Below are 23,674 nucleotides of genomic sequence, written 5' to 3'. Positions count from 1 at the left end.
CACACACACACACACACAGTTCCTGAGCTGGTCTCCTGGGTCCCTCAGGCCTGAGGAGGAGGAGCCACCGTGAAGCTGCTCCAGGCTGGAGGCCAGCAGACACAGCTCCAGCTGCTTCACTGAACACCTCCGCCTCTGTGAGGACCTCTCCTGGCCATCACCGTCACCAGACCGGATCAGGTTCCAGCTGCTGGGGTCAGAGCCACGGGAGGACGAAGTGATGTCAGGCTGAAGGTTGACCATGACATGAGAGGAGTCAGGGAGCATGAGAGGAGTCAGGGAACATGAGTGGAGTCAGGGAGCATGAGAGGAGTCAGGGAACATGAGTGGAGTCAGGGAACATGAGAGGAGTCATGGAACATGAGAGGAGTCAGGGAGCATGAGAGGAGTCAGGGAGCATGAGTGGAGTCAGGGAACATGAGAGGAGTCAGGGAGCATGAGAGGAGTCAGGGAACATGAGTGGAGTCATGGAACATGAGAGGAGTCAGGGAACATGAGAGGAGTCAGGGAACATGAGTGGAGTCAGGGAGCATGAGTGGAGTCAGGGAACATGAGTGGAGTCATGGAACATGAGAGGAGTCAGGGAGCATGAGTGGAGTCAGGGAGCATGAGAGGAGTCAGGGAACATGAGTGGAGTCATGGAACATGAGAGGAGTCAGGGAACATGAGAGGAGTCAGGGAGCATGAGAGGAGTCAGGGAACATGAGTGGAGTCATGGAACATGAGAGGAGTCAGGGAACATGAGAGGAGTCAGGGAACATGAGTGGAGTCAGGGAACATGAGAGGAGTCAGGGAACATGAGTGGAGTCAGGGAGCATGAGAGGAGTCAGGGAGCATGACTGGAGTCAGGGAACATGAGAGGAGTCAGGGAACATGAGAGGAGTCAGGAAGCATGAGTGGAGTCAGGGAACATGAGAGGAGTCAGGGAACATGAGAGGAGTCAGGAAGCATGAGTGGAGTCAGGGAACATGAGTGGAGTCAGGGAACATGAGAGGAGTCAGGGAACATGAGTGGAGTCATGGAACATGAGAGGAGTCAGGGAACATGAGTGGAGTCAAGGAACATGACTGGAGTCAGGGAACATGAGAGGAGTCAGGGAACATGAGTGGAGTCAGGGAACATGAGAGGAGTCAGGGAACATGAGAGGAGTCAGGGAACATGAGTGGAGTCAGGGAACATGAGAGGAGTCAGGGAGCATGAGAGGAGTCAGGGAACATGAGTGGAGTCAGGGAACATGAGAGGAGTCAGGGAGCATGAGAGGAGTAAGGGAGCATGAATGGAGTCAGGGAACATGAGAGAAGTCAGGGAGCATGAGTGGAGTCAGGGAGTATGAGAGAAGTCAGGAAGTATCAGTGGAGTCAGGGAGCATGAGTGGAGTCAGGGAGCATGAGAGGAGTCAGGGAACATGAGAGGAGTCAGGGAGCATGAGAGGAGTCAGGGAACATGAGAGGAGTCAGGGAGCATGAGAGGAGTCAGGGAACATGAGAGGAGTCAGGGAACATGAGAGGAGTCAGGGAACATGAGAGGAGTCAGGGAGCATGAGTGGAGTCAGGGAACATGAGAGGAATGAGTGAACATGAGAGGAGTCAGGGAACATGAGAGGAGTCAGGGAACATGAGAGGAGTCAGGGAGCATGAGTGGAATGAGTGAACATGAGAGGAGTCAGGGAGCATGAGTGGAGTCAGGGAGCATGAGAGGAATGAGTGAACATGAGAGGAGTCAGGGAGCATGAGAGGAGTCAGGGAGCATGAGTGGAGTCAGGGAACATGAGAGGAGTCAGGGAGCATGAGAGGAGTCAGGGAGTATGAGTGGAGTCAGGGAACATGAGTGGAGTGAGGGAGCATGAGTGGAGTCGGGGAACATGAGAGGAGTCAGGGAACATGAGAGGAGTCAGGGAGCATGAATGGAGTCAGGGAACATGAGTGGAGTCAGGGAGCATGAGTGGAGTCAGGGAACATGAGAGGAGTCAGGGAGCATGAGTGGAGTCAGGGAGCATGAGTGGAGTCAGGGAACATGAGAGGAGTCAGGGAGCATGAGTGGAGTCAGGGAACATGAGAGGAGTCAGGGAACATGAGTGGAGTCAGGGAACATGAGAGGAGTCAGGGAACATGAGTGGAGTCAGGGAACATGAGAGGAGTCAGGGAGCATGAGTGGAGTCAGGGAACATGAGTGGAGTCAGGGAGCATGAGTGGAGTCAGGGAACATGAGAGGAGTCAGGGAGCATGAGTGGAGTCAGGGAGCATGAGAGGAGTCAGGGAACATGAGTGGAGTCAGGGAACATGACTGGAGTCAGGGAACATGAGAGGAGTCAGGGAACATGAGTGGACTCAGGGAACATGACTGGAGTCAGGGAACATGAGTGGAGTCATGGAACATGAGAGGAGTCAGGGAACATGAGAGGAGTCAGGGAACATGAGTGGAGTCAGGGAACATGAGAGGAGTCAGGGAACATGAGAGGAGTCAGGAAGCATGAGTGGAGTCAGGGAACATGAGAGGAGTCAGGGAACATGAGAGGAGTCAGGAAGCATGAGTGGAGTCAGGGAACATGAGAGGAGTCAGGGAGCATGAGAGGAGTCAGGGAACATGAGTGGAGTCAGGGAACATGAGAGGAGTCAGGGAGCATGAGAGGAGTAAGGGAGCATGAGTGGAGTCAGGGAACATGAGAGAAGTCAGGGAGCATGAGTGGAGTCAGGGAGTATGAGAGAAGTCAGGAAGTATCAGTGGAGTCAGGGAACATGAGTGGAGTCAGGGAGCATGAGTGGAGTCAGGGAGCATGAGAGGAGTCAGGGAACATGAGAGGAGTCAGGGAGCATGAGAGAAGTCAGGAAGCATCAGTGGAGTCAGGGAACATGAGTGGAGTCAGGGAACATGAGTGGAGTCAGGGAGCATGAGTGGAGTCAGGGAACATGAGAGGAATGAGGGAACATGAGAGGAGTCAGGGAACATGAGTGGAGTCAGGGAGCATGAGTGGAGTCAGGGAACATGAGAGGAGTCAGGGAACATGAGAGGAGTCAGGGAGCATGAGTGGAGTCAGGGAACATGAGAGGAATGAGTGAACATGAGAGGAGTCAGGGAACATGAGAGGAGTCAGGGAACATGAGAGGAGTCAGGGAGCATGAGTGGAGTCAGGGAACATGAGAGGAATGAGTGAACATGAGAGGAGTCAGGGAGCATGAGTGGAGTCAGGGAACATGAGAGGAGTCAGGGAACATGAGAGGAGTCAGGGAACATGAGTGGACTCAGGGAACATGACTGGAGTCAGGGAACATGAGTGGAGTCAGGGAACATGAGTGGAGTCAGGGAACATGAGAGGAGTCAGGGAACATGAGTGGACTCAGGGAACATGACTGGAGTCAGGGAACATGAGTGGAGTCAGGGAGCATGAGTGGAGTCATGGAACATGAGTGGAGTCAGGGAACATGAGTGGAGTCAGGGAACATGAGAGGAGTCAGGGAACATGAGGAGTCAGGGAACATGAGTGGAGTCAGGGAGCATGAGAGGAGTCAGGGAGCATGAGAGGAGTCAGGGAGCATGAGTGGAGTCAGGGAGCATGAGTGGAGTCAGGGAGCATGAGAGGAGTCAGGGAACATGAGAGGAGTCAGGGAGCATGAGTGGAGTCAGGGAGCATGAGTGGAGTCAGGGAACATGAGTGGAGTCATGGAACATGAGAGGAGTCAGGGAGCATGAGAGGAGTCAGGGAGCATGAGAGGAGTCAGGGAGCATGAGTGAAGAGACTGAAGTGATGGAAGTGTGTTTCAGGGTCGTCGATCGCTGCAAAGCTTCAGTTTGATCCAAAGTGATTCATGCTGCAGCAGTGACATCATCTCTGACTCGCGTGTGAAGGTCGAGCGCTCCGTCAGCGGAGACTGAGGTGGAGGAGCGCGAGGGGTGAAGCAGGTCACGAGTCAGAGTCCAGGAGGTTCAAGGTTTTATTCTCAGGAGTGTCTCCCGCGTTCCTTCATCTCCGGACAAAGACAACAGGTAAGGTCAGGTGACTTCGTGGCCCACCACGTGACCAGACCCCGTTACCGTGGCGACGGTGGCGGGAGAACAAAGGAGGCTCGTCAACATAAATACTTCTTCTTCCCTTGTAATAAACGAATGAGTAGAAAAGTCCTTCAGTCCCGGTAACATGTGAGCCAGCTGCCGACATGTGACACGTCCCACAACGCACCACGGCGGTCAGGTGAGTAGCGCGTGGCGCGGCACTACCGGCTGTGACCCACGGGGGGAGGGACATCACTTCCGCCAGCGAGGCCGCCCGAGCGGCGTCCTGGCGAGTAACAGTCGGTTCATGTCAGCGGCGGCAGGGAGGGAGGGAGGGAGGCAGGGGGGCTCACTTGACGTGTTCCGCGCTGTGTGAGGAGCAGTAGTACTTTTTGTGGGCGATGAAGGTGGAGAGGCTGCTGAACTTGATGTTGCACAGACGGCAGAAGCGCGAGTTCCCGTTCTGGACGTGAGTCGGCACTGGGCTGGTGGAGGACGGGTGCGAGGCGGCGGCGGGGGAACTCTCCCTCTTGACTTCGGGCACAGAGGAGGTGGTCTGCGCCGGGGCCCCGGAGGGGGAGCCGCTTCCTGCCGAGGGACTTCCATTGGCCCGCGGGGAGGCCGGCGACGGGGGCCCGCTGGGCGTCTGGCCGTTGACGCCGTCGGCGTGGCCTCGGGGGCTCCTGCACGGCTCCTGAGGCAGCTTGATGTTGAGCACCAGGCCGTGCACGCTCCTGAAGTGCTCCACGAAGTCGGCGGCGACCACCCTGTCGGGACAGTACGGGCAGACGGTCTGGGGAGAGGCTCGGGGGGCCGAGGGCGGGGAGGAGACCTCAGAGGGGCTGCTGGAGCCGGGGCCCGGGGAGGCTCTCTGCAGCCGCTGGATCTGCTCCAGGGTCAGCTTCTGCAGGGTGGTGGCGGGGCAGTAGTAGGTCTTGTGGGCCAGGTAGTTCTCGATGCTGTTGAAGCTGATGCTGCAGGCGCTGCACTTGTGGTAGTCGGTCAGCGGCAGCGCCGGCCGGGGGGCCTCCCTCAGCCGGGGCCTCTTGCTCAGGTCGATGGGTCCCTCGCCCTCGGGGCTGGAGCCGCCGGTGCCCCCGGGAGACGCCTCCTGCTTGAGGGCCAGACCCAGCACCGAGGGGGACGGGGCGGCGGCGGCGGCAGAGTTGGCCGCAGCGATGGCGGCGGCGGCGGCGGCGTTGGCCAGGGCCTCGGTCCGCGCCATGTGGATCTCGTACATCTTCTTCCTCTTGCGCTTGCGGATGGGCTGCGGGACGAAGGGGGAGGAGGGCGCCGACTTGGACGAGTGCAGCGAGCGCTGGTGGGACGGGTCGTGGCGGGAGGCGCAGTAGAAGCGCTTGTGGACCATGTAGTTGTCGTGGCGACTGAAGCGGATGTTGCAGGCCTCGCAGAAGGTCTTGTTGGGGTCGTCGTCCAGCTCCTCGGTGGAGCCGCTGGCCGGGCTCTGGCTGCCCTCGCTGGCTCGCCCGCCGCCGCCGCCGCCTTCTCCCTCGGAGGCAGACGACACGCGCTCCCTCCCCGCCGCAGCCTCGGCCTTCACCTCGGGGACAGCGGCGGGATCGGAGCGGGTCGGCGAGACGGACGGCGCTCGCCCGGCGGCTCCTTCCTGAGGAGAGCCGCTGGAGGCGTGAGCGGCGCCGCAGGGAGGCGGCTCGACCGAGCCCGGGTCCGAGGCCTCGGCGTGGCGCCGGCTGGAGCAGTACAGCCGCTTGTGTGCATAGTAGTTGTTGATGTTGTTGAAAGTGATGTCGCACTCGAAGCAGGTGGCTCCCTTGGGGGGCTGCGCGGCGGCCGTGGCAGTGGTGGCGGCGCCGCTCTGGAAGAGGGCGGCCGGGGAGTCGGGGGCGGCCTGGCCTTGCTTCAGCCGACTGTGGACCATCTCCGACATCTTGGCCAGGATCTCAGAGGCCTGGGGCAAGATGGCTCCCTCGGCGCTGAACATGTACTGCGGCAGGAACACGGCGCCCCCTGGGAAAAGCGAGGCCGCCCCTCCGATGTGCGTGGGACTGGAGCCGGGGGTGGGACTGGTGGGTTCCGCCTTCACCGTGGGACTCTTGGGCGAGCTGGAGGTCTGGCAGGTGGCGCTGGGCCGAGCAGGCTTCTGCTCCGGCTCCTGGTCTGTGGCGCCGTCACCCGCCGTCGCCTCTGCCGTCGCCTCCTCCGCCTCCCCATCGGACTGCGGCTCCTCCTTGACCTTCACGTCAGGAGGACTGCAGCCTAGGGGAGCGGCCGCGCTCCCGTCGGCGCCCGGGCTGGACGAGTCTGGCAGCGGGACGCAGGCCGGCGGCTCCCTCTCCTGGGGGGACGGTGTGCTGCGGCGCGGCGTCGGGCTGCGCTCGGCCGGGACCCTCACGTCCAGGTGCGTGCGCACGTGCTGCTGCAGCTGGGAGGCGGAGTCACAGTTGTGGCCGCAGACCTGGCACTTGAGGACGACGCCCGAGTCGCCGAGAGCGAGACCTGCGGAGAGAGTCCAGGTGAGTGGCGCAGGCGGGGCGGGAGCCGGGCAGCGGGACTCACCGGCGCTGAGGGGCGGCTTGAGCGGAGCGGCTCCCGGGGAGTGGCCCTCGGTGCGGGGCGCCGGCTGACACAGCATGTGGCTGCTGAGCAGGTGGCTGTACAGGACGTCCCTGCTGGTGGAGACGAAGCCGCAGCCGTGACAGGCGCCGCTCAGCGTGTCGGTGTGGACCTTCAGGTGGCGCTCGCAGTTGGCTTTGGTGGTGAAGGCCGAGAGGCAGACGAGACACACGAAGGGCCGCTCGCCTGCGGAGGGGCCGGCCGTTAGTCACAGCACGAGACGCCGCCGAGACCGCTTCACTGCCGGCTGGCTGCAAACCGCGGAGCGGATTTCCTGCACGGTGGTGAGAGGCAGGGGACGCCCCCCAGGAGGTCCACTCCACAGTTTGCAGCCAGCTGGCAGAGCGGCTTCAGCTGGAAACCTGTAGCCAGGTAGCATGCGAGCCTTTAGCCGCCGCCAGTCCGGGGACGTGGCCACTGCCAGGTGCGGTCCGCCGGAGGTTCCATGGCCTGGAACCGGATGTTCGTAACACGCATGCGCAAGGTCTACCAGTTGTGTTTGCTGGTTACATCACGTAAATGTTGTGTTTTTTTTAAAAAACAGTCGTCAATATTGAACGTGACAATTATACGTTTTTACGCGCATGTACAAGTACGCAGTATCACTGTGTACCCGCACAAGTTTTTAGCGTCATGACGTTGTCACAGTGTAGATTTAGACATTGTATGTTACTCCTGCATTCCTGAAAGGTTTCAAGCTCCTCCAATACGTTTGACCTGCGCAATGTATTGCTTCCGATACATGAGTGTGAGAAACATTTGATCCAGCAGGAGCAGGACGGAGCGCTTCTGACCGTGGTGCCAGGGCCGTTTATGTTGGTGGATTTAAAAAAATACAGTATTCAATAAAAAAAACATCATACCATTTCTAAATCTAAACTATTTAAAGTAAAAACAAAAAAACGAGTTTAACAGGAAAAAAAAACGCCATCGCCTGTGCGCGACATAACCACGGACGCATGCGCTCACCAGTAAACCTCAGCTGGTAAATCATGCACAATTTCCGGTTCCGGCACCAGAATTCCCGGCGGAGCGCATCAGGCAGCCACACACGTGCGACGTCAGTTGGAGCCAACGCAGACGTGAACACCGCGAGGAGTCAGAGCAGGAGGCCGAGACAGTGAAGGAACCTGCCCTCAAAGGAGTCAAAGATCCGGGACGCCACTGGTCAGAACACGGCTTCAGCGATGCTGCACCAGTGTGCGACGTTTAGCTGATGGAAGGAAGCAGCGTCTTGTTGCCACTGGCTGGTCTGTCGCGGACTGAATACCGACTCCAGTGGCCTCCTCTAGCTACTGCACCGGACTCACCGCTGTGCGTGCGCATGTGGATCTCCAGGGAGCTGGCGCTCGGGCAGCTCTTGTGGCACTGGGGGAAGGGGCACACGCGCTCGTTGGGGTAGGACTCTCTGGGCCTGTCCTGCGGCGGCGGCGAGGCGGCGGCCGCCGGCTGCTTCTGCCGGCTGGCGCAGTAGTAGAGCAGGTGGGCCTGAAGGTTCCGCTCGCTGCGGTACCAGATCCCACAGTCCTTGCACGGGAAGATGTCCTCTGAGGAGAGAAGCAGCAAGGAGAGGCGGGGTCAGAGCAGTCCTGGAAACACACCTGCCTGTGGGGACCGCTTGGCTGGACCTCACCGGGTCCCAGTCTGGGCCGGGTGTGTTGAGGGGAGAGGTCCCCGCGAGGGCAGAGAGACAAACGTGTGTGTGTGTGTGTGTGTGTCACGGAAACAGCGTGTGAGAAGGTGGACGAGCCGACGGCGCCATCTAGTGGCCGCTGGCGTCTTTACATCAGTACGGGGAGCAGTGACGTCATCCTCGCTGATCTCGGCGTGTGTGTGTGCACGCGTGTGTGTTTCCATGCAGTGAGGGGTCATGTGACCCGCGGTGCTTCCGGACGGCACTTACTGTTGACCACGGCGGTGGCCAAGATGGCCGCCATGCCCGCCTGCTGAGGCAGCAGCTGGATGTCGGAGTGAAGCGCTGCCGGGTACGAGGGCTGGTCCTGGTTCTGACCCGCGGGGGTGGCGGAGGCCGGAGGGAGGACGGCGGCGGCCAGGAGGCGCTCGCCCGCCGCCACCTCTCGCGTCACCTTGCAGAACAAGCGCTGGCCTGCAGACACAGCGGTCAGTCAGAAGGGCACGTCCCCGGAGTCCGGGCGGCTCAGGACCCACTCACCTTGGACGTAGACGGTGAGGTTGGCGGCCGCCGGGTCGGAGGTCAGGCTGAGGCGGCCCAGCCAGCACCGAGGGTCTTCACACGCCAGACTGGTCCTGCAGCTCTGCCAGACAGAAGCAGAAGCAGAGGTCAGGGTCGCCCCTGGTCCCAGACCTCATGGTCCTCGTGAGGAGGAGAGCGCCACAACGCCGATGGAGAATGAAGGAGACCACACACCCACGCCTGTGGCGCTAGCCTTGTGGGGACCTCTCCTGCGCATCACCCTTTCCCCAGCCTCTCACCCTCAACACAGGGTGAGCGACAGGTGAGTCCACAGGAAGCGTCCGGTCCCAGTCACATGAGCAGAACCTCAGACTCCAGGTCCAGTTCCCCCAGAGCCCGGCTGACATGACACTGCTGCGGCGGACCGGGTCTCGGGCTGAAGGGTCTTGTGAGGTCCGAAACAGAAGGCCATCTGACTCTGGAGGACTGGCACCCGAGGAGCAGACCTGCTGCTGAAGAGGATGAGGAGGGGGAAGGAGGCAGCGTGTGGTCTGCAGGTGAAGTGCGGGTCTCTGGGAGAGAGCCAGCAGCAGCACGAGACCCCTCCCCCTCGCCCCCCTCGCAGACCCTCATGAATATGAAGGAGCGTGAGACGCTTCTAATCTGCTGATCCTCACGCTGCTGCTGCAGCCGCCACGATAGCAGCTGCAATTATTGCTCTGATATTAACCCTCACACACACACACACGCACGTCTGTCTCTCACGGTGACGGCCATGAAGATGATGCTGATGATGAAGAGGATGGTGGTGATGCTGATGATAAGCAAGATGAAGAGGCTGAGGAGGAGGATGATGAAGAGGATAAAGGAGATGAAGATGATGATGATGAAGAGGCTGAGGAGGAGGAGGATGATGAAGATGATGAAGAGGCTGAGAATGAAGATGATGATGATGAAGATGATGAAGAGGCTGAGGAGGAGGAGGAGGATGAAGATGATGAAGAGGCTGAGAATGAAGATGATGATGATGATGAAGGTGATGAAGAGGCTGAGGAGGAGGAGGATGATGAAGATGATGAAGAGGCTGAGAATGAAGATGATGAAGATGATAAAGATGATGAAGATAAAGAGGCTCCAGGATTGACGGCCCAGTACTGGAGGCTGCCGGAGCAGAGTGAGACTCAAGTGTGTGTGTGTGTGTGTGTGTGTGTGTGTTGAGTTCATCTGCCCCCCCCCTCCTCCTCGCCTCCACGTGACCCGTTATCGCTCCTGTATCGGCCTCAGCAGCAGGAAGCTCCTGGCCCGGCTGAACTGACCGTCCCAACAAAGGGGTCACTGTGTGCGTCCCCAAACAAAGAGGGAGCGGAAGAGATGGAATCAGAGCTGCTCTCCTCCGCCTCTCTCTCTCTCTCTCTCTCTCACACTCAGAGTCAGAGTCCGGAAGTCCGTCTGGACCCATCAACAGGGCTGAAAGTGAGGGCACGAGAGCGCCCCCCAGCGGCGCCTGGCCTCTGGCTCAGCTCAGAGGCTCCTCAGCTCAGCGCCACCATCCATTGGTCATCTTCATTTGAATGAACGTTGACGCGGGGGGACGCAGACGGCAGCGCAGATAAGCAGCTGTGACGTCAACACGCCACTGGGAGGCGACCTTGGCGCGTCCTCCAGGAGGCCAGGAGCAGGTGGAGGTGAAGTGCAGCAGAGATAGAGCAGGAGCTTCCTCAAACGTCTGGGAGAAGCCGTGGGTGGCGGCTTATCGCCGCACTTCTCCTGGAGAGATTATTGGAGGATTAGTGCGACGCTTGTTTCTAAAACATGATGAAAAGACGTTCAGCGCCTGATAAGGCTTTGAACTCCGCCGCGCCCGCCGCCGCCGCCGCTTCCACGATCCGGCCGCCGGCGCCGCTTCCACGAAAGACTGCGAGGAGGAGGGAGGAGTCTGGGGAGGAGGGGGGGGGGCGGTGGGCACATGCTCTCCAGGAAGTGAGGACACGCACAGAACCACAGATCCAGCACCTCCTCACAGTCACTCGCTCGTGCACGTGTGCGTGCACAAAGAAAGCCAGTGATAATCAACAAAATGTTAGAAACCAGAGACTATCAGCAGGAATCAATCACCAGGGTTTGATGTCAGGACGGCGCCAGGAGGAGACAGAGAGAGACGGATGTCTGGAGGAGTGAGGACGGGAGGAGGGGGGGAGGAGGAGAGGAGAGAGGAGAGGAAGAGGAGAGAGGAGAGGAGAGGAGGAGAGGAGAGGAGGAGGAGAGGAGAGGAGAGGAGAGGAGGAGGAGGAGGAGGAGGAGGAGGAGAGGAGAGGAGAGGAGAGGAGAGGAGGAGGAGAGGAGAGGAGAGGAGAGGAGAGGAGAGGAGGAGGAGGAGGAGGAGGAGGAGGAGAGGAGAGGAGAGGAGGAGGAGGAGGAGGAGGGGAGGAGAGGAGAGGAGGAGGAGGAGGAAAAGAGAGGAGGAGAGGAGAGGAGAGGAGGAGAGGAGAGGAGAGGAGAGGAGGAGGAGGAGGAGGAGGAGGAGGAGGAGGAGGAGGAGAGGAGAGGAGAGGAGGAGGAGGAGGAGGAGGAGGAGGGGAGGAGAGAGGAGGAGGAGAAGAGAGGAGGAGAGGAGAGGAGGAGGAGGAGGAGGAGGAGGAGGGGAGGAGAGGAGAGGAGGAGGAGGAGGAAAAGAGAGGAGGAGAGGAGAGGAGAGGAGAGGAGGAGAGGAGAGGAGGAGGAGAGGAGAGGAGAGGAGGAGAGGGAGGAGGAGGAGAGGAGGAGGAGGAGAGGAGATGGGGGGGGGGTGTTTGGGAGCAGTGAGTGATCCTCGCCTCACCTCTGGACCCGGGCCGGTGCCAACCTCTGACCGGATGGTTCCCGGGTACGGACCCCATGTGGTGTCGGTGTGAAGATCCCTGCGGGCCACGACTCTGCTGCTGCCGGCGTCGTCCTCCGTCAGCTGAAGGTCATCTGAGGGTCAGCAGGACATCAGTGATCAGACTCCAAGGAGGGAGGAGGACAGTCCAGGCTCGGAGCAGAACTCCTGAAGGTCCCGCTCCGGCCACCAGGGGGGGCGGTTGGGTCCACATGGAAGAAACTTCCTCTCAGATAAGTGCTGACGTGACACTTCTGTCTGGACCTGATAGAAGCACCGCAGGACGGATGCTGCCGGCGCCTGGCTGCACGGGTCCCAAGTCAGAAGTGGGCCGGCTCCAGAGACCCGGCGCACAATCGTGCCCATCATCATCCCCCCTCCCCCGGCGGCTCGGTCTGAAGTGGCGGCTCCGATAAGAGTGTTTGTCCAACACTCTCCATGTCACAACACTCATCTATCTTCCCAGTATCTGCTCCCGCACAGGACCGGGACCGACCCGATAAGGCCGTTCCCACAGTCGACCACCCTCCCACAACTGTGATGTCATCCACTGGTCCTCTTTGACAGTCCGGGTCGGCTCTGTCCGGAGGGTTCTGCTTCTGACCCGGCTGAAGAGGATTCTTCTCCGGTCTCTGGCCGCACCAGAGGCCAGAGTCCAGCTGTTATCGGGCCACGCTGACCTCCGGCTCCTCGCTCCATCACTGTCCGGCCTCCGGCTCTTATCAGCGTGACCAGCGGCTCCGACCCACCAACAGATACGAAGCCATGAACACCAGATTAGCGGCTCATTAACGCGGGTCCAGCTGAGCGGTCAGCAGCACCAAGCACCTGCAGGGGTCAGCAGGGGTCAGCAGAGAGCAGCGGCTGCTCCTGCAGCTGGCTGAGCAGGGGTGAGCACATGAAGGCGAGATGGAGGTGTGAGGTGACTTGGGGTGAGGTGACTCGGGGTGAGGTGACTCGGCATGAGGTGACTCGGCTTGAGGTGACTCGGCATGAGGTGACTCGGGGTGAGGTGACTCGGCATGAGGTGACTTGGCTTGAGGTGACTCGGCTTGAGGTGACTCGGCATGAGGTGACTCGGGGTGAGGTGACTCGGGGTGAGGTGACTCAGCTTGAAGTGACTCGGGGTGAGGTGACTCGGCATGAGGTGACTCGGGGTGAGGTGACTCAGCTTGAAGTGACTCGGGGTGAGGTGACTCAGCTTGAAGTGACTCGGGGTGAGGTGACTCGGGGTGACGTGACTCGGGCTGAGGTGGAAGCAGAAAGTGCAAGTCTAATGAAACGGTGTCACGACACCTGAAGTGCTCTGGTGACGAGTCGCAGATCCGTCGTCACGGCAACGCTGGCCGGGGCTGGTCTTCGTCCTGAGTCACCAGCAGGTGCAGCTGTCATGTGACGCCCGGCTGCAGCCACTGGTGGTTCATGACACCAGTGACAGCAGTGAGCCAGAGCCTCCTGACTGTGACTCGCCCGCTCTGGTCTGCTGCCGAGTCTTCTGGACCTGGAGGTCAGACGAGTCGGGCTCGGGTCAGCGCCGTGTCCCCACACGCCGGCGACACGCGCTGACGAGTCTCTCGGCGCCTCATTGATCCACCCAGACGGTCGCTGGTATCAGAGCGGCTCATCGCGGCCCACATATCGATCGTGGGACTCACTACAAGAGGAACTCTTTATCAGCCAGTGGCGGCGACCCGCTAATGGTCGGGGTTAAGCCCCGCTGCATGGCGGCTCCCACCACGCCTCAGGACCCGGGTCGCTCCACTGACCAGAAGGTCAAAGGGCTGGAGTCCGACCCCGTCCGGACCGTGCGCGTGAATGTCAGCGCCTCCGTCTGCGTCCGGCGGCGGCCACCTCTTTATCTGCCGCGCACCAAACGCCCTGCGCTTGTTTATCTTCACGACGCTGGATTTGCATGTTTGTGTCTGGACGCGCCGCAGATAAAAGTTCAGCCCAGGTGTTAAGAGAAATTAGTCGGGTAAACAGTGGTAAATGTCAACGATAAACTTCTGTGGCGCAGCTCATCTGATGAGGCGCCACAGGCCTCTTATCTGGCCACGCAACACCAGCCACGTGGACACAGCTGCACGCGCACACATCTCCATCCCAGTGCCCAGGCCCAAGCCCCGGCCCAGGCCCAGGCCCGTGGACACAGCCATCGCAGCAGGGCATCACATTAGAGCAGCAAGGAGGGAAGCAGGACAGATGACCAGGAGACCAACCTTCCTCCTCCTCTTCCTCACCCCCTCCTCTCCTCCTCCTCCTCAACACCCCCTCCTCCTCTTCCTCACCCCCTCCTCTCCTCCTCCTCTTCCTCACCCCCTCCTCCTCTTCATCACCCCCTCCTCCTCCTCCTCTTCCTCACCCCCTCCTCCTCTTCATCACCCCCTCCTCCTCCTCTTCATCACCCCCTTCTCCTCCTCCTCCTCCTCACCCCTTCTCCTCCTCCTCTTCCTCACCCCCTCCTCATCCTCACCCCCTCCTCCTCTTCCTCACCCCCTCCTCCTCCTCACCCTCTCCTCTCCTCCTCCTCCTCCTCTTCTTCCTCTTCCTCCGGCCGCTTCCCTCTGCCGTCACTTCTGAAGCTTCATTTAAAGAGGAGTGATAAGATCCTGCGTCGCTCTCCAGCAGACTCCCGAGGTCACGCAGAGGTCACTACCAACTCTCAATCTCATTTTCCTGAAGAAGGGCTTCACGCAGATCAAACAGCCACCTGAGATGGAATTAAGATTCTGCTCTCCACTTCAACATCAAATTACAGAAACAACGCTATTCTGCGCGCCGTTAATCCAGCGGCAGGAGGAGCAGCTCTGGTGACCAGACTGAGACCTGAAGCCACCACAGGCAAGTCACGAGCACCTGACTGTCCTGCTGACTGGCCCTCACCACGTGCTCCCAGAAGCTTCCAGAACAACTAACTGGCAGAGACCACAGGCCGAGCCACGGGCCACAGAAGTGAAGCTCCAGAGACAGGTGTCAGTCAGGCGCTGGAGGAGGTCAGAGGTCAGAGCAGACTGGACTCCCGTCACGTCAGTCTGCTGAGGACACGTCGAGTCCACCATCCATCGCTTCCTCCGCAGGATGGGCTGCTGCCCCGCCGGCGTCGTCTGTTCACTGGCTCCAGTCACCTTCAGCCTCGCCTCCCTCATCTTCATCATCGTCATCACTCCCATCTTTGTCTCCCTCATCATCCTCACCACCATCCTCATCATCTTCATCACTCCCTCATCTTCATCGCTCTCATCTTCATCACCATCCTCATCATCTTCATCACTCCCTCATCCTCACCACCATCCTCATCATCTTCATCACTCCCTCATCCTCACCACCATCCTCATCATCTTCATCACTCCCTCATCCTCACCACCATCCTCATCATCTTCATCACTCCCTCATCCTCACCACCATCCTCATCATCTTCATCACTCCCTCATCCTCACCACCATCCTCATCATCTTCATCGCTCTCATCCTCACCACCATCCTCATCATCTTCATCACTCCCTCATCTTCATCGCTCTCATCTTCATCACCATCCTCATCATCGTCATCACTCCCATCTTTGTCTCCCTCATCATCCTCACCACCATCCTCATCATTTTCATCACTCCCCCATCTTCATCGCTCTCATCTTCATCACCATCCTCATCATCTTCATCACTCCCCCATCTTCATCGCTCTCATCTTCATCACCATCCTCATCATCTTCATCACTCCCTCATCTTCATCGCTCTCATCTTCATCACCACAATCATCTTCATCACTCCCATCTTCAACACTCATCCTCATCACCACCATCCTCATCATCATTCCTATCTTCATCACTCATCTTCTCCCTGGTCTCCCTCATCCTCCTCAGCTTCACCATCATCATCACCTTCATCATATGAGTTAGGTTTGAGAGGGCTGATCACCTGGAGGATGAGATGAAGGTGAGGAAGAGGAGGCAGCCCGCCGGCGTGTGGAGGCTTCCTGAGCTGCAGATGCCTGCGCAGCGAGGACCTTCTGCTCAGGCGTGAGGCTCCTCAGCAGCGGCGCCGCCGTCTGCCCGGCAACACGCCTGCACCTCCAGTCAGGAGAAGTCATTCCTGCGCCGGATTTTCTCCGGCCACCGACAAAGCGGCGAGAGAGGGAAGTGGCGGGCGAGTAAATGACGGGGGATTACTGTGACAACATTTGCATATCAAGAATTTTAAGCAGCGAGGGAGGAAATATGGAGCCAGCAGCCGGCAAGGTCACTGAAGATAGGCCTCCTCCTTCATCGTTTATTTTGCATATCACGCCGCACGGACACGGCGCAGATTAAGAACGCCGCTTCGGCAGATCGCTCCCCGCCGACAGCTCGCACCTCCACACGCACGCACGCACGCACGCACGCACGCACGCACGCACGCACGCACGCACGCACGCACGCACGCACGTGTCGATGTCATCAGGATTGTTTTAAAGCCAAAATCACATGCGAGAAACTCTGCCATTCTGCCTTGTTTCATTTCAATAACAGCCGCATTGCTTTCGCCCATGAGGGAACTGGTTTCTTGGGACGCGTAAACAACAACGGTCCCAACAGGAGGCCACGTCACACTCTCCATCACCAGGAGGCGAGGTCACACTCTTCATCACCAGGAGGCGAGGTCACACTCTTCATCACCAGGAGGCCACGTCACACTCTTCATCACCAGGAGGCCACGTCACACTCTTCATCACCAGGAGGCCACGTCACACTCTTCATCACCAGGAGGCCACGTCACACTCTTCATCACCAGGAGGCCACGTCACACTCTCCATCACCAGGAGGCCACGTCACACTCTCCATCACCAGGAGGCCACGTCACACTCTCCATCACCAGGAGGCCACGTCACACTCTTCATCACCAGGAGGCCACGTCACACTCTTCATCACCAGGAGGCGAGGTCACACTCTTCATCACCAGGAGGCCACGTCACACTCTCCATCACCAGGAGGCCACGTCACACTCTTCATCACCAGGAGGCCACGTCACACTCTTCATCACCAGGAGGCCACGTCACACTCTTCATCACCAGGAGGCCACGTCACACTCTTCATCACCAGGAGGCCACGTCACACTCTCCATCACCAGGAGGCCACGTCACACTCTTCATCACCAGGAGGCGAGGTCACACTCTTCATCACCAGGAGGCCACGTCACACTCTTCATCACCAGGAGGCCACGTCACACTCTCCATCACCAGGAGGCGAGGTCACACTCTTCATCACCAGGAGGCCACGTCACACTCTTCATCACCAGGAGGCCACGTCACACTCTTCATCACCAGGAGGCCACGTCACACTCTTCATCACCAGGAGGCCACGTCACACTCTTCATCACCAGGAGGCCACGTCACACTCTCCATCACCAGGAGGCGAGGTCACACTCTTCATCACCAGGAGGCCACGTCACACTCTTCATCACCAGGAGGCCACGTCTCACTCTTCATCACCAGGAGGCCACGTCACACTCTTCATCACCAGGAGGCGAGGTCACACTCTTCATCACCAGGAGGCCACGTCACACTCTTCATCACCAGGAGGCGAGGTCACACTCTTCATCACCAGGAGGCCACGTCACACTCTCCATCACCAGGAGGCGAGGTCACACTCTTCATCACCAGGAAGCCACGTCACACTCTTCATCACCAGGAGGCGAGGTCACACTCTTCATCACCAGGAGGCGAGGTCACACTCTTCATCACCAGGAGGCCACGTCACACTCTCCATCACCAGGAGGCCACGTCACACTCTTCATCACCAGGAGGCCACGTCTCACTCTTCATCACCAGGAGGCGAGGTCACACTCTTCATCACCAGGAGGCCACGTCACACTCTTCATCACCAGGAGGCGAGGTCACACTCTTCATCACCAGGAGGCGAGGTCACACTCTTCATCACCAGGAGGCCACGTCACACTCTCCATCACCAGGAGGCGAGGTCACACTCTTCATCACCAGGAGGCGAGGTCACACTCTTCATCACCAGGAGGCCACGTCACACTCTTCATCACCAGGAGGCCACGTCACACTCTCCATCACCAGGAGGCGAGGTCACACTCTTCATCACCAGGAGGCCACGTCACACTCTTCATCACCAGGAGGCCACGTCACACTCTCCATCACCAGGAGGCGAGGTCACACTCTTCATCACCAGGAGGCCACGTCACACTCTTCATCACCAGGAGGCCACGTCACACTCTTCATCACCAGGAGGCCACGTCACACTCTTCATCACCAGGAGGCGAGGTCACACTCTTCATCACCAGGAGGCCACGTCACACTCTTCATCACCAGGAGGCCACGTCACACTCTTCATCACCAGGAGGCCACGTCACACTCTCCATCACCAGGAGGCGAGGTCACACTCTTCATCACCAGGAGGCCACGTCACACTCTTCATCACCAGGAGGCCACGTCACACTCTTCATCACCAGGAGGCCACGTCACACTCTTCATCACCAGGAGGCCACGTCACACTCTTCATCACCAGGAGGCCACGTCACACTCTTCATCACCAGGAGGCCACGTCACACTCTTCATCACCAGGAGGCCACGTCACACTCTTCATCACCAGGAGGCCACGTCACACTCTTCATCACCAGGAGGCCACGTCACACTCTTCATCACCAGGAGGCCACGTCACACTCTTCATCACCAGGAGGCCACGTCACACTCTCCATCACCAGGAGGCCACGTCACACTCTTCATCACCAGGAGGCCACGTCACACTCTTCATCACCAGGAGGCCACGTCACACTCTTCATCACCAGGAGGCCACGTCACACTCTCCATCACCAGGAGGCCACGTCACACTCTTCATCACCAGGAGGCCACGTCACACTCTCCATCACCAGGAGGCGAGGTCACACTCTTCATCACCAGGAGGCCACGTCACACTCTTCATCACCAGGAGGCGAGGTCACACTCTTCATCACCAGGAGGCCACGTCACACTCTTCATCACCAGGAGGCGAGGTCACACTCTTCATCACCAGGAGGCCACGTCACACTCTCCATCACCAGGAGGCGAGGTCACACTCTTCATCACCAGGAGGCCACGTCACACTCTTCATCACCAGGAGGCCACGTCTCACTCTTCATCACCAGGAGGCGAGGTCACACTCTTCATCACCAGGAGGCCACGTCACACTCTTCATCACCAGGAGGCCACGTCACACTCTTCATCACCAGGAGGCGAGGTCACACTCTTCATCACCAGGAGGCCACGTCACACTCTTCATCACCAGGAGGCGAGGTCACACTCTTCATCACCAGGAGGCCATGTCACACTCTTCATCACCAGGAGGCCACGTCACACTCTTCATCACCAGGAGGCCACGTCACACTCTCCATCACCAGGAGGCCACGTCACACTCTTCATCACCAGGAGGCGAGGTCACACTCTTCATCACCAGGAGGCCACGTCACACTCTCCATCACCAGGAGGCGAGGTCACACTCTTCATCACCAGGAGGCCACGTCACACTCTCCATCACCAGGAGGCGAGGTCACACTCTTCATCACCAGGAGGCCACGTCACACTCTTCATCACCAGGAGGCCACGTCACACTCTCCATCACCAGGAGGCGAGGTCACACTCTTCATCACCAGGAGGCCACGTCACACTCTCCATCACCAGGAGGCGAGGTCACACTCTTCATCACCAGGAGGCCACGTCACACTCTTCATCACCAGGAGGCCACGTCACACTCTCCATCACCAGGAGGCCACGTCACACTCTCCATCACCAGGAGGCCACGTCACACTCTTCATCACCAGGAGGCCACGTCACACTCTTCATCACCAGGAGGCCACGTCACACTCTCCATCACCAGGAGGCCACGTCACACTCTTCATCACCAGGAGGCCACGTCACACTCTCCATCACCAGGAGGCCACGTCACACTCTTCATCACCAGGAGGCCACGTCACACTCTTCATCACCAGGAGGCCACGTCACACTCTCCATCACCAGGAGGCCACGTCACACTCTTCATCACCAGGAGGCGAGGTCACACTCTTCATCACCAGGAGGCCACGTCACACTCTTCATCACCAGGAGGCCACGTCTCACTCTTCATCACCAGGAGGCGAGGTCACACTCTTCATCACCAGGAGGCCACGTCACACTCTCCATCACCAGGAGGCCACGTCACACTCTTCATCACCAGGAGGCCACGTCACACTCTTCATCACCAGGAGGCGAGGTCACACTCTTCATCACCAGGAGGCCACGTCACACTCTCCATCACCAGGAGGCGAGGTCACACTCTTCATCACCAGGAGGCCACGTCACACTCTTCATCACCAGGAGGCCACGTCTCACTCTTCATCACCAGGAGGCCACGTCACACTCTTCATCACCAGGAGGCCACGTCACACTCTTCATCACCAGGAGGCCACGTCACACTCTTCATCACCAGGAGGCGAGGTCACACTCTTCATCACCAGGAGGCCATGTCACACTCTCCATCACCAGGAGGCGAGGTCACACTCTTCATCACCAGGAGGCGAGGTCACACTCTTCATCACCAGGAGGCCACGTCACACTCTTCATCACCAGGAGGCCACGTCACACTCTCCATCACCAGGAGGCGAGGTCACACTCTTCATCACCAGGAGGCCACGTCACACTCTTCATCACCAGGAGGCCACGTCACACTCTTCATCACCAGGAGGCCACGTCACACTCTTCATCACCAGGAGGCCACGTCACACTCTTCATCACCAGGAGGCCACGTCACACTCTTCATCACCAGGAGGCCACGTCACACTCTCCATCACCAGGAGGCGAGGTCACACTCTTCATCACCAGGAGGCCACGTCACACTCTTCATCACCAGGAGGCCACGTCACACTCTTCATCACCAGGAGGCCACGTCACACTCTCCATCACCAGGAGGCCACGTCACACTCTTCATCACCAGGAGGCCACGTCACACTCTTCATCACCAGGAGGCCACGTCACACTCTCCATCACCAGGAGGCCACGTCACACTCTTCATCACCAGGAGGCGAGGTCACACTCTTCATCACCAGGAGGCCACGTCACACTCTTCATCACCAGGAGGCCACGTCTCACTCTTCATCACCAGGAGGCGAGGTCACACTCTTCATCACCAGGAGGCCACGTCACACTCTCCATCACCAGGAGGCCACGTCACACTCTTCATCACCAGGAGGCCACGTCACACTCTCCATCACCAGGAGGCGAGGTCACACTCTTCATCACCAGGAGGCGAGGTCACACTCTCCATCACCAGGAGGCCACGTCACACTCTTCATCACCAGGAGGCCACGTCACACTCTTCATCACCAGGAGGCGAGGTCACACTCTTCATCACCAGGAGGCCACGTCACACTCTCCATCACCAGGAGGCGAGGTCACACTCTTCATCACCAGGAGGCCACGTCACACTCTTCATCACCAGGAGGCCACGTCTCACTCTTCATCACCAGGAGGCCACGTCACACTCTTCATCACCAGGAGGCCACGTCACACTCTTCATCACCAGGAGGCGAGGTCACACTCTTCATCACCAGGAGGCGAGGTCACACTCTTCATCACCAGGAGGCCACGTCACACTCTCCATCACCAGGAGGCGAGGTCACACTCTTCATCACCAGGAGGCGAGGTCACACTCTTCATCACCAGGAGGCCATGTCACACTCTTCATCACCAGGAGGCCACGTCACACTCTCCATCACCAGGAGGCGAGGTCACACTCTTCATCACCAGGAGGCCACGTCACACTCTTCATCACCAGGAGGCCACGTCTCACTCTTCATCACCAGGAGGCCACGTCACACTCTTCATCACCAGGAGGCCACGTCACACTCTTCATCACCAGGAGGCGAGGTCACACTCTTCATCACCAGGAGGCGAGGTCACACTCTTCATCACCAGGAGGCCACGTCACACTCTCCATCACCAGGAGGCGAGGTCACACTCTTCATCACCAGGAGGCGAGGTCACACTCTTCATCACCAGGAGGCCATGTCACACTCTTCATCACCAGGAGGCCACGTCACACTCTCCATCACCAGGAGGCGAGGTCACACTCTTCATCACCAGGAGGCCACGTCACACTCTTCATCACCAGGAGGCCACGTCTCACTCTTCATCACCAGGAGGCCACGTCACACTCTTCATCACCAGGAGGCCACGTCACACTCTTCATCACCAGGAGGCGAGGTCACACTCTTCATCACCAGGAGGCGAGGTCACACTCTTCATCACCAGGAGGCCACGTCACACTCTCCATCACCAGGAGGCGAGGTCACACTCTTCATCACCAGGAGGCGAGGTCACACTCTTCATCACCAGGAGGCCACGTCACACTCTTCATCACCAGGAGGCCACGTCACACTCTCCATCACCAGGAGGCGAGGTCACACTCTTCATCACCAGGAGGCGAGGTCACACTCTTCATCACCAGGAGGCCACGTCACACTCTTCATCACCAGGAGGCCACGTCACACTCTCCATCACCAGGAGGCCACGTCACACTCTTCATCACCAGGAGGCCACGTCACACTCTTCATCACCAGGAGGCCACGTCACACTCTTCATCACCAGGAGGCCACGTCACACTCTCCATCACCAGGAGGCCACGTCACACTCTCCATCACCAGGAGGCGAGGTCACACTCTTCATCACCAGGAGGCCACGTCACACTCTCCATCACCAGGAGGCCACGTCACTCTCTTCATCACCAGGAGGCCACGTCACACTCTCCATCACCAGGAGGCCACGTCACACTCTTCATCACCAGGAGGCGAGGTCACACTCTTCATCACCAGGAGGCCACGTCACACTCTTCATCACCAGGAGGCCACGTCTCACTCTTCATCACCAGGAGGCGAGGTCACACTCTTCATCACCAGGAGGCCACGTCACACTCTCCATCACCAGGAGGCGAGGTCACACTCTTCATCACCAGGAGGCCACGTCACACTCTCCATCACCAGGAGGCGAGGTCACACTCTCCATCACCAGGAGGCCACGTCACACTCTTCATCACCAGGAGGCGAGGTCACACTCTTCATCACCAGGAGGCGAGGTCACTCCTGCCTTCCCTTCACAACCTTCACTGACCAAGGAAGTTCAAAACTCTCTGCGACTGCAGCAAGAAACACTGTGGATGCCAAGATGGCCGGCGTGCAAGTGGAGTGGCACAGGATGGGTTCAGTGCAGTGGGGCGACGTCACTAAGGGCCTCCCACAGGGACAAACACCTGCGTTAAAGCAACTGCTTCACTGAAAGACTGTGAGAGCACACAGCAGTCGCCAACAACCAATGGGTCATGAGACAAAGCAAGGAAGAAACCCAGCTGATGATGACATGGCTCCTTCAACAATAGCAGTGTGGACAAAAGAGTTTTGGCGACTGCTGTGTGCTCTCACAGTCTTTGAACAAAGACAACTGTCCTGGATCCTCTACTGACAGCACCGATGGAGACCAGGTGTGTGTGGCCGATGCCATGAAGGGGTCTGACACCGGAGTCGGACTCTCCCAGAGTCACTGAGATGACCCACCAGCGCCGGCAACAACACGAACAGCAGCAAGTCCACATCAGACGTGTGTGTGTGCTTGGCAGCTTCTGGCCTTCAAGGTGCGACACCAGAGGAGTCATGGAGGAGTCACAGGGGAGTCACGGAGGAGTCACAGAGGAGTCACAGGGGAGTCACGGAGGAGTCACAGGGGAGTCATGGAGGAGTCACGGAGGAGTCACGGAGGAGTCATGGAGGAGTCACAGGGGAGTCTCGCCACACACTCGTATGTGTGGTGAGACAAGCGCCACACATACGAGTCCAGTCTCGTATGTGTGGCGCTTGTCTCGGGGGGGAGCAGGTCGCGGTCACACGTCACAGATGGAAAACATGGAGGCTGGAGCTCCGGGAGTGGAGAGAGTGAGTGGAGAAGCTGACACTTCCTCTCCACAGAGACGCCAGAGAGCCAGAGGGCAGGAGAGGAGGGAGAGGAGGGACGGAGCTTTGTTAGCGGTGATGGAGAGAGCGGAGAAGGAGAAGGAGAAGGTGGATGGATGGAGGGGGGCGGGAGGGGGAGGGG

At 58.8% G+C, this 23,674-nt stretch overlaps 1 protein-coding gene across 2 annotated transcripts in view; it reads right to left on the bottom strand.

The window, feature by feature from the left end:
• Positions 1-3,600: 3,600 nt before the first annotated feature.
• zfpm1 (zinc finger protein, FOG family member 1) overlaps positions 3,601-23,674 on the bottom strand; it is a 48,364-nt gene continuing 28,290 nt past the window's right edge. The window contains exons 1-6 of one of the 2 annotated variants that reach the window (XM_053886102.1): positions 9,037-9,495; positions 8,756-8,858; positions 8,486-8,689; positions 7,893-8,129; positions 6,526-6,768; positions 3,601-6,465 (exon numbers count right to left, since the gene is read on the bottom strand). In XM_053886102.1, coding sequence (XP_053742077.1) covers positions 4,337-6,465; positions 6,526-6,768; positions 7,893-8,129; positions 8,486-8,689; positions 8,756-8,858; positions 9,037-9,144 — 3,024 coding nt within the window. In that variant the 5' untranslated portion in view covers positions 9,145-9,495 and the 3' untranslated portion in view covers positions 3,601-4,336. Of the gene's footprint in view, positions 6,466-6,525; positions 6,769-7,892; positions 8,130-8,485; positions 8,690-8,755; positions 8,859-9,036; positions 9,496-11,555; positions 11,690-23,674 lie in introns of those variants that run through there. The other variant, XM_053886101.1, reaches the window with a different exon arrangement.

Source organism: Synchiropus splendidus, chromosome 14 (genome assembly GCF_027744825.2).
Source record: "Synchiropus splendidus isolate RoL2022-P1 chromosome 14, RoL_Sspl_1.0, whole genome shotgun sequence".
NCBI classification, from domain to species: domain Eukaryota; kingdom Metazoa; phylum Chordata; class Actinopteri; order Syngnathiformes; family Callionymidae; genus Synchiropus; species Synchiropus splendidus.
The sequence above is the reverse complement of the archived record's forward strand: the minus strand, read 5'-3'. Positions and strand labels throughout refer to the sequence as shown.